This window comes from Oncorhynchus gorbuscha, linkage group LG18 (genome assembly GCF_021184085.1).
Source record: "Oncorhynchus gorbuscha isolate QuinsamMale2020 ecotype Even-year linkage group LG18, OgorEven_v1.0, whole genome shotgun sequence".
NCBI classification, from domain to species: Eukaryota; Metazoa; Chordata; class Actinopteri; order Salmoniformes; family Salmonidae; genus Oncorhynchus; species Oncorhynchus gorbuscha.
Genome location: NC_060190.1, coordinates 55,244,464 through 55,262,805, shown reverse-complemented (window position 1 = coordinate 55,262,805; position 18,342 = coordinate 55,244,464). Strand labels below are relative to the sequence as shown.

Genomic DNA, 18,342 nt, shown 5'->3' with positions numbered 1-18,342 from the left:
CGGAGCAGGTGATATGAATGGACAGAGCCCCTTTGAGAAGGTACAGTAAGAATGTACTTTTCATTTCAAGGTTATAAAGTTGAAAAAAAGCTAATTGTATCCACTTTGTGTCAGTTAATCATACATTTTCTTGTTCGTTAGTGTACATCCTTCATATAGGTTGTGAAGAACAATGTTGAGACAAATGTGTATGATGGCTGGCCAGGTGTGGTGGAGGTGGGAGGCTGCATTCCGAGGAGGAGCAGAGAGTAAGGAATATGATGGTTGCACGGAAGAGTTCCTTTACAGAGCTGCCCTCATTATTTGATATGTAAAATATTACTTGTTGATGTCTATTTCTAGTTTACTTAAACTCTATCAGTTTATTTATCCTTTTAGAATTGATGTATGATTTTAGAATACTTGCGTATAATAAATCTATTGATTGTACATCATCTATAATCTTTGACAGATAATGTACAAAGGGACTTCTCTTTTTCCACCAGTCTTACCCTAGAGGCTGTTAAGCAAATGGTAGAAGCAAAGTTGGGAGTTAAAGTTTCAGAGCTACATGTAAACTTAGGAACGCAAGTAAGATGGAGTAAGGGAATGAGAACAAGAACAAAGACATTGTGTGTACAGTAGGAGTGAACCAAACCAAAGGTGGCCTTTGAACTCTCTGTGGGCTGCCTTAGCTGTGTCTGCAGAGCTAGCCCTCTGTGATTTCATAAGCTTGCCCGATCTGTGGCATCTGCTGCTACTGGCCAAATTCCCAAACAGGGAAAGGGAAGACACTCAGAACCCAGGGCTGTATTTCATTCAGTGAACAAGGGACAAGGGAGTAAGCAAGGGCATAAGCAATGGAGCAACTTTCTGGAATGAAATGCAGCCCTAGCAGAGCCTGAGAAGGTGAGAAGACAAAAAGACCATAAACAGCTAGAAACTCCCTCACACACACACACACACCTAGGTATAGTCCGTCCAGCCCAGTGCTGTCCAGCTCCTGAAAGTAGCCAGGGTGGTGACTGGTGACAGTGACAGCCATGACACAGTGTGCTCTCTTCCTGGCTTCCTGCTCTGTCAGGCCCAATTACCATAATCCCCCTTCTGTCCTTAAGTCCGCTAAGAGTGGGGAGTCAGCCAGCAACAGGTGGCTGAAAAGGGTCAGCTCTTCTACAATGGCCATGCTCAGAAGTCCTTCCCCTCACTCACACACATACAGTACACACACTCCTATCTCTCTCTCCCTCTCTCACACACACACACTACCCAGCCTTCTTTCTCTCCCTCTTTTTATACAATCTGACCCATAGCATGACCTTGCAATAGTTGAGATTTGATTTGTGGCATTATGGATCCCTCCTCAACCAGCCAGGACAGCCAGTCTTAAGGAACACCTTGTAAACTAGTATTGTCTGGAGTACAGTACAGCACCCCTGTCTGTTGTTGTCACGGTGCCAGAGGGAGAGCTAGGAGGCTCCTCTTCGCCCCCGTCCATCTGCCCCCTCCCTGGAGCATGCAGGAAGGGTGGACAGAGCAGAGCTGAGCTGAGGGAGAGCCTGGAGCCTGGCCCTGCCTAGAGGAGTGGAGGGACTTAGAGGAGATACACCTGAGCAGGCATACGGAGTAGAGCGACCAGCACATCCAGCAGTATGGGGGCATCTTATTCAAAGAAGGTAAGTCGACTTCCTATTCTAAGACAGATTGGAGTTGCTGTTCAACACTGTTAATTTGTCATACTATACTGCCCAAATACATCTTCTTAACCATATATATGTTTGTTTGCATATTTATTTATTTACCTGTTGATGGTGTAGTTTAGGTATAAGGGGGAGTCACATGAGTGGGCCTTTGTGCTAGACTACAACTTATAACTAAGCTGTTATCTAATTTGCTGAATACTTAGGATTTATTTGAAGACTCATCAAGAACCAAGAACACCTTTTGGCTTAAAATAGACAGAGACACTTGTGTCTGTTTACAATAATACTATATTCAGTGTATGGTAACTGTGGACATTACAGACTAACAACATAACTTAATCACTTGGCTGAACTTCACATAGAACATAACTTGTATTACTTTGTCTTATTAGCGGTTTGAATGGCAGGATTACCAACCTTGACCTTCCCATTGTTTCCCATCACGCAGCCATGCATGAATGTAACTGTGCATAATGCTGGGTATGAAGGCATTTATAGAGAATGTAAATTCTGCAAATACTCCAGAGGTTTCTCATTATCCAGGGAACCTCTTTGTTGGCTGTTGATCAGGCAGATCATGTCCAACAGAGTATGCACACTGCTGCATTCACAAATATTTGAGCTATGAGGTGGGAGACGCCTGTTTAAGGGTGTGGATTGGGGTGTGTTGACACCATGGAGCCACCGAATGTGAGCTGACAGCTGGGGTTCCCAGAGGGTTACTAGGGCATTATGGGATGCATGCATGTGTCTTCTCATCAGGGGTCTTGTGTCATATCTGAGGGGAATTTATGACAGTCAGATTAATGAGAGTATATCTGACTGATTCATACAATATATATTTCTGTGCTATGGTGAAGCCAGCCTGGAGTCAACAAGTGTTAATTTGAATGAGCTGTGAAGTTAAGAATTTTGTTAAAAGAGAACACATTACAATATCACCTACATCAGACACCTGCAGGTGCTTTACCCTCATTGATATAGATTCACTGGAGTTTGCTGCAAAATTTTTTGCATTGCTTTGTTTACCATGCCATTGTCTGTTATGTTATGAAATACAACCATCATGACATTCACAGATCTCAACACAGTGTGACTGTATCTTAAGGTATCTCTTGTCATTTTCACCAATGAAATGACTCAACCTTGCCCAACACCACCACCATTTCAACTACACAAAGTCCAAATCAGAATTACCCCCATGGGTAAATATGAGGAGGAGGCATATGCGCTCGCTCTCTATTTTTGCCCCACACATCCATTAGTGGAGGGGAGGATGGAGAGATAGAGGGAAAGAGCACTGAGTGATCGAGTGAGAGAGGGAAAGAGCACTAGGCTCTCAGAACAGTGAAAATGTCACTGCACGACCAGGCTGTAATTTCATCCCCTCTGCCAGTTTCCGGGCCCCGCTTGGCACCATGTGAATACCCGGTCAGCCTGGACCTCACAAAACAGCGCCGGTACCAGCCATCAGCCCCACCAGCACAAAACAACACTCCCTTTCACTGCGACTAGCACAGAGACCGGAGGGGAATGGAGGAGGAAACTATTTGGCTGGTGCTTCCCCTCTTCTTGTGTTGCTGGGATGGGTGGGTGTTGGGTGGTATGGCCTAAATGTAGCAAGCATAAACAACGTAAGAAGTGAGGCGTTAAGAATCATACTCACATGCTTCGCTACACCAGCTAAAGGAGGCTGTAATTATAATGAGGAAATTTTGCTCTGATTAATTTTCATAACAATTTCTGGTTATTTAATGTAATAGAATATTATGTAATAGAAAACAGTTCATTAGACAACTAGCTGTAACGTGAGAAACTATTTTTTTTTCATCTCTCCCATTGGATGGCTGGCTTAGTTTTATAAATCTATAACCTATAAGAAAACCTGTCTCAGGAACCATAACAAACTCCTCTTAATCACAGAGAGGACGAGATGGATGTAACACCATGGGGAAGAGATTGATGTAACACCAAGATATTTGATTTGGCTGCACCCATGATGAGAGCAGCATAGTTATGGCACTCCGTGTCTGCACTGATAATACTGTGATTGCTCTACTGCTATCTGGGACATCAAGTAGAGTTAAATCCGTCTTGTGCCAAAGACCCACTGAGGCAGATTAAGGCAATCAGAGAAAATCCCTGTCTACATTAACCAACGGACAGGCTAAAAATACTGGTTACCTCTTAGAAAGAGTTTTACTGTGAAGTACCTGGTGTTATGGTCTCAGGCATACAGAGAAACGATACAGTATCAGTGATTTGTTTCCTCAAGGATCTAAAGTTATCCTAAATCTTGCCATCTTCTTTTCAGACTTAATTGCAAAGTAATGTGATATAACAGCACTATAAGAATGCCGAATAACAACCATTCCTCTGTTACATTTCCTACTACACAACCAGAAGAGTAGGTTATGTGTAGGTATTTGTTGCATAACTGTTTAATTAGACTTCCAGACATATGAACAGACCCATGCAGCTATTTGGAATTATTTTCTATGCAACTGTCTGGCTCATCAAAGGGGTTCTTTAGTCACTATTGTCTGTGGCCACCAACACTGTCTAAATCAGAGAGGGAGAGAGATGTTTGATGGAGATGCAACTAGGTGGTTAGTAGCCTACAGGTCCTTAAAGTGCTGGGTCATGGCTAAGTACATGTGTGTATGTGCTACGAGTGTTTAAAGGAAAGTGTAGTGTCTTAGCTCTTATAATACAATACAATAAGAAATACTCTGAATACAAGGAATTGAACTGGAGCTTCACATTTACTAAAACGAGTTAGTACCAGAATAACATAGAACACTGCGCATGACCAAGGGTGCTCCATTCTTAAAGGGGACATCAGTAATTAACAGAACAGAAAGTATTCTGAATCCCCAAACAGTTGACAGTCAATGCACAATTGAACTAGAGTACACAGGGTACAAAACAAAACATTAACAACCTATTTTGAAATGTACTCACTACTCTCAATGTTATTTTCCATAAGTACCATTAGATCAGTTGTGGAGTTTATGTAAACAGTCACACCATTCTGATTGAGAGCTTTGGGAGTAAATCCATGCATGGGTTGAGGTGAAACACGGTATGTTTAACATCTGTATTGATCTGGCTGTAGTGAGAAAGTAAGGGCTAGGTTATCGTAGGCAGATGGCTACACAGACATAGGAAACATCCATTAGTTAAGTTTGGCACACCAGATATACTGCTTACGTATTACTCACACAGAGATGGTAATGACGCTAGGACTTCTGACTAAACCCCTCAAGACCAACAATAACCTCAGATTCTGTAATGCAACGGTTTCCTGTTACACCATTCAATGTTCAAGACGCTGAGAAAACCAGGACAAATTCCATGCTTGAAAACAAACGTGAGCTACAGTGGGGCAAAAAAGTATTTAGTCAGCCACCAATTGTGCAAGTTCTCCCACTTCAAACGATGAGAGAGGCCTGTAATTTTCATCATAGGTACACTTCAACTATGATAGACAAAATGAGAAAAAAAATCCAGAAAATCACATTGTTGGATTTTTAATGAATTTATTTGCAAATTATGGTGGAAAATAAGTATTTGGTCAATAACAAAAGTTTCTCAATACTTTGTTATATACCCTTTGTTGGCAATGTCAGAGGTCAAACGTTTTCTGTAAGTCTTCACAAGGTTTTCACACACTGTTGCTGGTATTTTGGCCCATTCCTCCATGCAGATCTCCTCTAGAGCAGTGATGTTTTGGGGCTGTTGATGGGCAGCACGGACTTTCAACTCCCTCCAAAGATTTTCTATGGGGTTGAGATCTGGAGACTGGCTAGGCCACTCCAGGACCTTGAAATGCTTCTTACGAAGCCACTCCTTCGTTGCCCGGGCGGTGTGTTTGGGATCATTGTCATGCTGAAAGACCCAGCCACGTTTCATCTTCAATGCCCTTGCTGTTGGAAGGAGGTTCACACACAAAATCTCACGATACATGGCCCCATTCATTCTTTCCTTTACATGGATCAGTCGTCCTCGTCCCTTGGCAGAAAAACAGCCCCAAAGCATGAGGTTTTCACCCCCATGCTTCACAGTAGGCATGGTGTTCTTTGGATGCAACTCAGCATTCTTTGTCCTCCAAACACGACGAGTTGAGTTTTTACCAAGAAGTTCTATTTTGGTTTCATCTGACCATATGACATTCTCCCAATATTCTTCTGGATCATCCAAATGCTCTCTAGCAAACTTCAGATGGGCCTGGACATGTACTGGTTTAAGCAGGGGGACACGTCTGGCACTGCAGGATTTGAGTCTCTGGCGGCGTAGTGTGTTACTGATGGTAGGCTTTGTTAATTGGTCCCAGCTCTCTGCAGGTCACTCACTGAGGTTGTGGACAGGTGTCTTTTATACTGATAACAAGTTCAAACAGGTGCCATTAATACAGGTAACGAGTGGAGGACAGAGGAGCCTCTTAAAGGTCTGTGAGAGCCAGAAATCTTGTTTGTTGGTGACCAAATACTTATTTTCCACCATAATTTGCAATTAAATTCATTAAAAATCCTACAATGTGATTTTCTGGATTTCTTTTCTCATTTTGTCTGTCATAGTTGAAGTGTACCTATGATGAAAATTACAGGCCTCTCATCTTTTTAAGTGGGAGAACTTGCAGAATTGGTGGCTGACTAAATACTTTTTTGCCCCAAACTGAGACAGAAAACTAGTACCTACTACTTCAACTGAACACAAGCCATTCCCAAGATTAAGGTTAAAGATTAAGCCACACACTAACCTTTCCCTGACCCATGACCCTTGGTGATACAGTGAGAAAGACACATGAGAAGGCATGTGTGAGTTCAGCCCTCTTTAGGGCATGTAAAGTACACAGCCCCCTTGAGGGATTTGCACATGGTGTTGAGTGTGTCCTGTTGGATGTGTTGTGATGAGGGAGGAAAGGGTTGAGAACACCTCAGACACAGCTTGCCCTGGCAGTGTCCGTAAGACTTCATTAAACAGGAGGAATTTAGGATCAGTCTCAGTGAGCTACAGAGATATCTGTGGATAATGGGTTTAAATATGTCCAAAACAGTAGGTTGTGTCCCTGTGAATTTCCTTATAAGGCAATTTGGAAAATATAATAATACACCGAGGTAGACACTTGTCAAAAGTGAATGAGGAGAATTGGAGGTATCTGCATCTGTTGCTATTAGGGGTCACTGAAAGTTTAAAAGGGAAGGGTTGACCTTTGCCCTCTGGGTCCTGAAGTTTGACCAAATGCTTTTGATCCATGTTGAGTTCTAACCAACCCAGGGCATCCAATCACCAGTCAATCCCTCAACCATGACGCCAACCATGTCTGGTACTGTATAAGACTCGAAGCAGGAGACTCATAGCCTTCATAATAATTACCACAGGGAGAGACAACAGAGAGAACCATACAATGTAGCTGAACTGGGCTGAACAGCTTGTGCTGTATCTGTGCTTTGCCTTTATATCTTGTAAAGCTGCAGAGGGTAATGGAACAAAAACTAATCTAACTACTACTTCAATAAACTATAATTACTGTTATTGTTATCAAGCAGACTGAAATCATCCATTTCAGTCTGTTTTTGCAACAAACTAAATGGCACTCTGCCTTATGTTATGGTAACAGTAATCATTACTGTGCTGATTAAACATCTTTCACATGACATGAGAACATTACAATGACTGTCTGTCCTTGAGATCATTAGAGTCGTCTAGAATATGCACCAAAAACAGGGGAGAATGATGTCTGTCATGGCAATAGTGAAAAGATATAAAAAGTGGAGTACCCAAAGATTCCGATAGATGCAGTAAAGAGGTCAATGGAATACAGACCGTGGGGGATAGAAGGACGCTAGATTGGTGCACATTCAACAAATCTGATCTAGCAAAGTAGATAATTATCAAATCTGTCGATTGATGTATTGTAACAGGCCTACAATGTGGTTACTAAGTCCAATTTGGATATATTTGTCTGTTTTCTATGCATAACATTTAGAAGTGCATGCTAAATACTAACTCTTGTTAGTGTAAGCTGGTAGCATCGCTAGCATACAGAAATCGGTGGTGGTAGACAAAATCGTTTTTAACTGCAAAGAAGATGATTGGTGAAGATGACATGTGTTTAGGTTGACATCCATACAAGCATTATACTCAGATTGTTACCTCAGATTGTTATACTCAGATTGTGAAATACACATGTAAACAATAGCCTAAATGTGGGTTCATTTTGCTGGGGGGGCAATGAGAAGATTTGGGATCTTTCTCCCACGGCATATTCCCCCCACACGTTTCCATGGCATTTCTATTGTTTGGGTCTAGTTCCATTGACCTATTTACCACATCTACTGTAAATCAAATTGAGCCCAACCCTGATGGACAAGCAATTGATAAGAGGCTGGCAGAGCAGCAAACCTAGACAGAAGGCTGTACCAGCCAGGCCACTCACCTTTCACCTGTGGGTCACACTTTGATCCCAGACCATGCCAGGCTGAGGCTGGTGTCAGTGCAGCCTGTGATGGAACTACAACATGTCCTGTGTCATCAGTCCTTGCTGTCAGACATCTGTACCTGGCATGTGACCCAGTGTTGTAGTACTCTAAACCGGTCTCACTGAGACACTCAATACGGTTGATCAAACTAGCATGGGCAATGATCACAAACCAGTCATAACGTGGCTAATAGGCTAGCCTATCTATTTATGTAGCAAGCTAAAAACATGGAGACTAACGTTAGTTAGCTAGCTGTTAGGAGGATGTCATGCCATTGGAGGAGTGGGTGAGTGACTGACTTTTTCCCCTCATATCGTTTTCAGTGGCTATACACAGCTAAAGATGCAGGTGTCATTTGTTTAGCTAGCAAGAGCTTGAACAACTATTATCCAGTTATCATATCTCTTGGGTTCGCAAATTCACTCTGGTTATCTACTCCAATCTCAGAGCACTTTCGTCGGAGTGTGCCAGAGAGCAGAGGAGCTGATGAATTTACAAACTAGCAAAACCCAGTTTAATATGACCAGTGTCAGTAAACGTAGGCAAAATAAGTAATAGTTAGTCAAGAAATCTCTATATAACATGTAAACAGACTAACCAGCTCTGCTACAGCGAGTAAAATGGGTAGTGAGGTTTAATTTGTGTCTGGAAGAAGCTATCTAGCAAGCTAGCCAACGTTAGCCAGTTAGCTTGGGTGCTTGGTTGGGACAAGCATGCATTAGCAGACAAGCTGCAGAAGGACGGGGAGGCTACAATTCCCCATTGTTTATCAGTGCAATATTGAAAGCCAACTAGCTGAAAAAGTTTGAGTATTTATCGAATGTTCCTTTGTTAGATTTTGGCTCATTTTGCTTTGGCTAGCATTAGTTGTTTAACTTGTTGTTGATGTGCATAACTGAGGGAGAGAGAGAGCCTACCTTTTCATAGTTGTTTCATCAATAGGACTGTAAAGATGACTTCCACATATAAGAGGACTTCCATGGTGTTTACATATATGCAGAAATCCAGTCAGGTGATTTTTTTGGGTGAATGCATTCTAATGATCTAAAGTTGCACTGTTGCAACTGCTTGTAAACACACAGTCCAGTTCAAAGTGAATAATGGAAGGCCCAGTGGCAAATGGCTTGTTTGTATAAAGCCCTACTGTAGCTCTGATTGGCTATAGCGCACCGGTATGTGTAAACTCCGGTTTTATTTCCTGCAGTGTCTATTAATTGTCCACACGCACGGCCACTTTCCCACTCTATATTGCTATAGAAATTTCACAAATGCCTTAGTACAGGTTTTGCCTGTACTAAGCCACGCAAGTTTTTTGAGCGAGAATAAAGACGACTTTCGAGTAGTAAGACATGTATAAATGCAACAGATACCATAAATAAGAAGGGGCTAGAAGTGTCTTATATGGTGAGCTACCGTGCGGCTAGGACAGGCAAGCCCCATACAATTGTGTAGGACTTAATTCTTCCTGCTGCCATGGATATGGTGGATATGGGGGGACAATGCTGGGGGGGAAAGGCAAAAAAACTATACAGACAGTGTCTTCATCAAACAACACTGTTTCACGACGCATCAGTGACATGGCAGGAGATGTTTTGAAACAATTGCTGCTTCGCATACAAGCCTGTGAATTATATGTGTTACAGCTGGATGAGTCAATAGACGTGGCGGGCCTGGCACAGCTCCTGGTATATGTCCGTTACGTTTATGGGGGGTCAATTAAGGAAGAGGATATTTGTATACATGAGAGGATATTTTTAAAGTACTGTACAGCTTTGGGACATCAAATGGACGGTCAATGGTGGTCACGATGTGATGGTGTCTGTACTGATGGTGCAAAAGCCATGACAGGGAAACATCGTGGAGTGGTAACGCACGTGAAAGCAGTTGCTCCCGACACCACTTGGGTACACTGCAGCATCCACCGAGAGGCTCTTGGTGGCAAGTGAATGCCTAACAGCTTGAAAGATGTTTTGGACACTACAGTGAAAGCAAGGTCCCTGAACTCTCGTGTATTTTCTGCATTATGCAATGATATGGGCAGCGACCATGTAATGCTTTTGCGACATACAGAAGTGCGCTGGTTATCAAGGGGCAAAGTATTGGCACATTTTTTGAATTGAGAGACGAGTTTAAAGTTATTTTACTGACTGTAAATTTTCACTTGTCTAACCGCTTGCATGATGACGAGTTTCTCACACAACTGGGCAATCTGGGTGATGTTTTTTCTTCCCTGAATGATCTGAATCTAGGATTACAGGGACTCGCCACAGCCATATTCAATGTGCGGGACAAAATTGAGGCTATGATTAAGATGTTGGAGCTCTTCTGTCTGCATTAATCTGTTGCGACGAGCAATCCCATATCCGGGATCTTAAGTATAGCCTCAAGCTCATTAGCATAAAGCAATGTTAACTATTCATGAAAATCGCAAATGAAATGAAATAAATATATTGGCTCTCAAGCTTAGCCTTTTGTTAACAACACTGTCATCTCAGATTTTCAAAATATGCTTTTCAACCATAGCAAAACAAGCATTTGTGTAAGAGTATTGATAGCTAGCATAGCATTAAGCCTAGCATTCAACAGGCAACATTTTCATAAAAACAAGAAAAGCATTCAAATAAAAGCATTTACCTTTGAAGAACTTCGGATGTTTTCAATGAGGAGACTCTCAGATAGCAAATGTTCAGTTTTTCCAAAAATATTATTTGTGTGGGAGAAATCGCTCCGTTTTGTTCATCACGTTTGGCTGAGAAAAAAACCCAAAAATTCAGTCATTAGAACGCAAACTTTTTTCGAAATTAACTCCATAATATCGACAGAAACATGGCAAACGTTGTTTAGAATCAATCCTCAAGGTGTTTTTCACATATCTATTTGATGATAAGTCACTCGTGGCAGTTTAGTTTCTCCTCTCTTCAAAATGGAAACATGCACGCACCTGGAGATAACGCAATAGTTTCGACGGAGGACACCGAGCGGACACCTGGTAAATGTAGTCTCTTATGGTCAATCTTCCAATGATATGCCTACAAATACATCACAATGCTGCAGACACCTTGGGGAAATGACAGAAAGTGTAGGCCCATTCCTTGCGCATTCACAGCCATATAAGGAGACATTGGAACAAAGCGCCTCCAAAATCTGGGGCATTTCCTGTTTGAAATTTAATCTTGGTTTCGCCTGTAGCATCAGTTCTGTGGCACTCACAGATAATATCTTTGCAGATTTGGAAACGTCAGAGTGTTTTCTTTCCAAAGCTGTCAATTATATGCATAGTCATGCATCTTTTCATGCCAAAATATCTTGTTTAAAACGGGAACATTTTTCATCCTAAAATTTTAATAGCGCCCCCTAATGCATAACTGGTTAAACTTCTCTAGGAAAGGGGGCAGCATTTGGAATTTTGGATGAAAAGCATGCCCAAATTCAACTGCCTGCTACTCATCCCCAGAAGATAAGATATGCATATTATTAGTAGAAACTCTGAAGTTTATAAAACTGTTTGAAACATGTCTGTGAGTATAACAGAACTTATGTAGCAGGCGAAACCCCAAGGACAAACCATTCAGTTTCTCTTTTTTTTAGGTCACTCTTTTCAATAAGATTTCATTGGGAATCCAAATTTCTAAGGGACTTGCTTGCAGTTCCTACCGCTTCCACTGGATGTCACCAGTCTTTAGAAATTGGTTGAGGTTATTCCTTTGTGTAATGAAGAAGTACGGCCATCTTCAACGAGGGTCACTTCATGTGTACTGTTTGATAGAGGCGCATGACCAGAAAGCATGCGTCAGTTTGTTTTCTTCCTGTATTGAACACATATCATCCCCGTCTTCAATTTTATCGATTATTTACTTTAAAAAATACCTAAAGTTGTACTACAAAAGTAGTTTGAAATGTTTTGGCAAAGGTTACAGGTAACTTTTGAGATATTTTGTAGTCACGTTAAGCAAGTTGGAACCAGTGTTTTCAAACGTGCCAAATAAATGGACGGAATTAATCGAACAAAAGGACCATTTGTGATGTTACATTTTTATTTCTGCATTTTGTGACGCGCCTGCAGGGTTGAAATATGTTCTCTCTTTTGTTTATGGAGGTGCCAACAAGAGAGCCTCATCGAAATTGCAACAAGCGGTTCGGTGAAAATTGTATTTAATCAGAGGACACTGCCATATTTCTGGATAGGGCTGCGCTCAGAGTTTCTTGCCTTAGCAAATCGTGTTAAGACACTGATGCCCTTTGCAACCACGTACCTATGTGAGAGTGAATTCACGGTCTTCACTAGCATGAAAACTAAATACAGGCACAAACTGTGTGGAAAGACTCTCCAATTACAACCCAACATTGCAGAGTTATGTGCATCCTTTCAAGCACACCCTTCTCATTAACCTGTGGTGATTTATTCACAATTTTTCATGAACAAATAAGTTTTCATATGTAAGCTGGCTAAATAAAGTGCAAAATTATTGATTATTGTTATATTATTATTTGTGCCCTGGTCCTATAAGAACTCTTTGTCATTTCCCACGACCCGGGTTGTGATAAAAACACTCATTCTTATGTTTAATAAATATATTGTATAGTGTGTATGTATGTATGTGGCAGGCTTACAATGGTGGCAAAAAAACAACATTTGAGAGTGAGCTGACCCTGGTACTAGAGGGGGTATGCAGCTGGAGGTTGAACATTTGAAGGGGTACGGGACTATAAAAACGTTTGGGAACCACTGCCTTCGTATACATAATTCCCCAAAATTCTAAGAATTTATGAAATCTTGAAAATGACCATATGTGACCGAGCTCCTCGATTTGGTCCTATCTAGAAAAATGTGATTTAACAAAAATACATTGGATAAAAGTAGAGAGTTGGGGCAAGAAAATGTCATGTCATACACTGCAGTTGAGGAACAACAGGAAAGTAATTCTGCTTTGTAATTTGATAAACTTCTAACTACACTTTTGAGAAAATGGCCTTTGAATGTAATGGTACACCTACACCTACTGGAGAGCTCTTCTTGGTTTACACCCATTCAGCATCGTTCACACCCTCTTAACCCTTAGCCCCACCAATCTCTTTAAAGATTCACAGTTGGCCATGTGGTAAACACACGCTACATGAAGTTTATTTGTCACATGCACAGGATACAATCACCAGGGCAGTGATTGGGGACACTGCCCTGTGTAGGGTGCCATCTTTCGGATGGGACGTTAAACGGGTGTCCTGACTCTCTGAGGTCATTAAAGATCCCATGGCACTTATCATAAGAGTAGGGGTGTTAACCCCAGTGTCCTGGCTAAATTCCCAATCTGGCCCTCAAACCATCACGGTCATCTAATAATCCCCAGTTTACAATTGGCTCATTCATCCCCCTCCTCTCCTCTGTAACTATTCCCCAGGTCATTGCTGCAAATGAGAACATGTTCTCAGTCAACTTACCTGGTAAAATAACAAATAAAAACGGTACACTGAAATGGTTAATTGCATAGTAGCCATATCAAAAACAGAAAGTGTCCAGATAAAAATATTTTATAATTATTATATGACGCTCACCCTACACATGTCTCTAAATTGATGGGACATGTGAAGGAAATGCTATAACCATCCCCCGGCCACATCTAGCTGTGTATGGGTCACTACTGTCTAGACATTTACGTTCAAATGCCGCTCCTGTAAAGTAGTGATGTGCAACATACGCCTGGTTTCCTGAAACCAGTCACATCTTAGTGGTCGGTTGTCAGAAAATGTTTTAAAAAGTGTCATATTCTTCCCAGTGGTGTACATTAAAAGATTTTAATGAGATTTCAAGTTGCTAAAATGCTGTCAGTTCCACTTTAAATGCTACAATGTTTCACGCACGTAAGTTATTTTCAAAGAGATGGCGAACAACAGTAAGCACGCTGTAATAAAAAAACAGTTTCACTCACCAGATGTCAATCATTTGAAACATAACTTCTTGTTGAAAGTTATTCTTGAAAAGGCAGTTGCTAACAAATTTGCAACAATATCCTTTTTGATAACACCTACTGCAGCCGCTGCAAACTAGCCAACAACAAAAGCTAGCTAAAAGTTTCCATATGTTTTAGTAAAAGCAATCCCACCCCCACAGTCAAAATGTGATAAGTTGATTCCACTGTCACTCCAAAATGTTGCCCTAATATAGTTGAATGGCAGATGTCTTTATATAGCTAGCCAATGGCTGACATTGCTAGCTCGATTTATCTCCCCAGTGACCAGCAAAGAAAAATCCTGATTGGATATTGTTTTCTATTCAGTGTTAACCCTTTCCTTTCCAACAAAAACTGAACAGATTAAATCAGATCATTGAAAAATAATAATATAATTATTATAATTACTGTAGAAATCCTTAAACCTTCTCTGAAGGCGTAGTAGGCCCATTGTTCTCCACTGTGTTTGGGTTACTAATCATTTGTAGACCCTCTCTATTTTCCCTCAGCATACATTTTTTCACTATTCTGAATGTCTGAAGAATCCATACATTGTTCTGAAATATGAACACAGAAATATTGGACATGTTGAACTCTGTTATGGTGGTGATTTGAAAAAATTACAGTCATGGTCTTGAATTGGACTCTCATTTTTCTGGTCTCTGTCTTGCCTCGGTCTCGAACCCCTTGTCCCCCTCCTGGTCTCGGTCTTGAATTGGTCTTGCTTTAGGTGGTCTCGAACACAACACTGATGTGACCTACAGGGGCCCAGCTGCAGATTTATAGGGCCAGGTGGTGTTTGTGTTTACCTGCATGGCCCTGTCCTCATAACAAGCTCTTCTGGCTCCAGCATATAGGACATTATACTGAAAACAGTTCAAATCCCTCAGAGATCTGTTTATTCACTGAAGCATATGGTTAGTGCCCGACAATTACATGACCTGAAATGGTACTGTAGCTGTAATGAGCTTAGTTATCTTTAGCGTGCCTTGATCTGAAGTTAATTACTGCCACCACGATCTGTAGAGAGCAGAGAAGTATACCTGTTTCTCCACTAGGTGGCAGACTCAACTCAATCTGATCATGTAAGAATCTGAATCAGTACCATTGGGTTTATTGTGTGTTGTTGTTGTTGAGTGTCTGTTCGTGTACGTGTGCGTGTACATGTGCTTGTGCGTGTGTGTGTGTATCGTGCATGTTAAAGCCTGTTGCAGGAAAGGGAACGCTTTGTAGTTTACAAGGCCTCCCAGATCTGAATGTTACATCTTAAAACCATCTGTAAAACATTGTGTTCTGTCTAAGTGCATTATTTTTCCTTCCTGGAGGGTAGCTGGAATAGTGGAACATGGTTCATGTTGAGCTGTGATGACCTGTGGTGCAGAATCTGCCTTCCTGAGAAGACAGGGGGAGGTGAGAGTGACTAATGTACTGGCCTGAGGTGGGCACTGTCCCTAAGAACTGATCTTGGATCCGCTTCATGGCATGGTTCCCATCTTTGTTGTGCTGTGACCATCGAAGGCTGGGATTCAATCCGACCGGCAGTAGATCTGGGGCAGCAGGTAGCCTAGTGGTTAGAGAGTTGGGCCAGTAACTGAAAGGTTGCTAGATTGAATCCCTGAGCTGACAAGTAAAAATCTGTCGTTCTGCCCCTGATCAAGCCAGTTAACCCACTATTCCTAGGCAGTTATTGTAAATAAGAATTTGTTCTTAACTGACTTGCCTAGTTAAATAAAAAATAAAATAAAAAATACAAATCTGCGTTACAGCGCACTTGGCATTTAACGGTAATTTCCAATTGAGCCGACATATGCAGCATTTAATGTGATTGCAGTCTCCGTGAATGTGGGAACATTGTCTTATAGACTTATTTAGGAAAAGATAAGGACAGAGAGGGGCATGGAAAAGTGTATTTAGTAGCACAGACACATGCTGGTGACAGGCCCTTCAGCAGTGTACAACATGGTCAGTGTTTCAGTTTGCCCACTGATTACTCCAGTTAGGATTTGGAAAAGCTATGTTAGTTCCTTGGTAAGTCAGGATGTACATGAGGTTTGTTTTGGGTTGCTAACTGGGTCTCTATTTACAGGGTCCTGACTGTTTTTGTTTAATGAAAACTTTGGGTGGGTTTCAAACCGATCGTACTTTGCACCTTTTAAATAAACAATGCATTTGTTATGGTGAGTGAGCGTTGCGCCTTTTCCTTTTCAATGTCTTACTACAGGTGTCAGGTTCTAAATCTGCATTTTGGAGAGTATGTCAAGCCAACAATCTCTGGGGCAGTAGTTCCCTCTGTCTCATCTAATGATAGTGTCCTGAATGCCACTGACAAGCTCTCTCCTTTTACTGCGCTTTCATCTCACTAGGAGAGCACTACGTTAAGGGGCTCATGTGACTCAGGGGGGCGTAAAACAAAAACAGTTGGTGAAGGCTGTCACCTTTCACCTTTCATCTCACTAGGAGAGCACTACGTTAAGGGGCTAATATGACTCAGGGGGGCGTAAAACAAAAACAAAACCTTTCACATCTCACTAGGAGAGCACTGGGGCTCATATGACTCGGGGGCGTAAAACAAAAACGTCAAGGCTGTCCTTTCACCATTCATCTCACTAGGAGAGCACTACGTTAAGGGGCTCATATGACTCGGGGGCGTAAAACAAAAACGTTTGGTGAAGGCTGTCACCTTTCACCTTTCATCTCACTAGGAGAGCACTATGTTAAGGGGCTCATATGACTCAGGGGGGCGTAAAACAAAAACAGTTGGTGAAGGCTGTTACCTTTCACCTTTCATCTCACTAGGAGAGCACTACGTTAAGGGGCTCATATGACTCGGGGGCGTAAAACAAAAACGGTTGGTGAAGGCTGTCACCTTTCATCTCACTAGGAGAGCACTACGATAAGGGGCTCATATGACTCAGGGGGGCGTAAAACAAAAACGGTTGGTGAAGGCTGTCACCTTTCATCTCACTAGGAGAGCACTACGTTAAGGGGCTCATATGACTCAGGGGGGCGTAAAACAAAAACGGTTGGTGAAGGCTGTCTCCGACATCTGTCTGTTTGCTCTGACCTCTGCTGCTAAAAAAATACATTGAAACCTAAAGAATATATCTTGCCTCCCCCCCCGGTCCAACGCTGTGAGCGCACCTAGACAGGGCACATCATGGACATGCTTAAGAGTCTGTGTGTTAAGCTCCCTTCTTCGCACTGCTGGACCGTTCACTCATCGATGATTTCCTCCGTTCGCGGGGCCAGGGGAGGGTTCCTCCTCGGAGTGCGCCAGGATTTTTGAGAGTGGGGGGGGTACTGTCATGTTTGTCATTTATTATCATGTCTTGTCCCTGTGCTCCCCATGCTATTCGTTTCCCTCTGCTGGTCTTACCTTTGGTTCTTTCCCCCTCCTTCTATCCCTCTCATCCCTTCTCACTCTCTCGCACTCTTCTCTCTATCGTCTTCCTGCTCCCAGCTGTTCCTATTCCCCTAATCATCATTTAGTCTTCCTGGACACCTGTTCCCCGATCCTTTCCCTGATTAGAGTCCCTATTTATTCCTGTAGGTTTAGCGTTCTGATTGGGGACAGTAAAACGTAGGGAACACAGTGTACTGTACTGAGGCAGTGTCAGCTACAAGACTTGATTTTGTAATTAGAGAAATGTATATTTAAATGTATTTATTTATATCCATGGTTGAAATTACTCGTGTTGACACAGTGTCCAATATTCAAATATTCAGTAAGACTCTATTCAAAAGGATAATCCAAACATAATCATAACTTTGTGTAATTATCATGATATACTCACATTTTGTGTGGGTGCATGTGTGCCTGCATACATGTTTGCGTATGTGTAACTGAGTGCTTAACTGGGCGTGAACGGATAATCAGGCAATATCAAGGTTATGGTTAAGGTGCGGGTTCAAGTTAGAGTTAGTAGTTGGAAGGTGCATTGCGTGTGTACTTTTCTAGCAACCTTACTCTCCTGTCCACGTCTTCTGCTAACAGCCTGTGTCATCTGGGTAACCTGACTACCCTGAGGGGTGAAACCAGAGCACCAGATCACCGGATCAGGGTCCAAATTGATTTGACAAAAAAAGGTCAAACCTCTTTGTCTCACCCCTTATTATAGGGTTAGAGGTATAGAATCACTTTCTGAGTCTGCTTAATAAAACATGAGGGAAATCAAACAGGACTCTGATTGGAAAGGTCAAATGACCACTAATGGTAATGAGACACTGGGC

General features: G+C 41.9%; 1 protein-coding gene across 1 annotated transcript in view; it reads left to right on the top strand.

The window, feature by feature from the left end:
• Nucleotides 1–1,234: 1,234 nt before the first annotated feature.
• Nucleotides 1,235–18,342, top strand: part of si:ch211-236d3.4 (protein FAM107B) — a 52,925-nt gene continuing 35,817 nt past the window's right edge. The window contains exon 1 of the mRNA XM_046313049.1: nucleotides 1,235–1,655. Coding sequence (XP_046169005.1) covers nucleotides 1,632–1,655 — 24 coding nt within the window. The 5' untranslated portion in view covers nucleotides 1,235–1,631. The remainder of the gene's footprint in view (nucleotides 1,656–18,342) is intronic.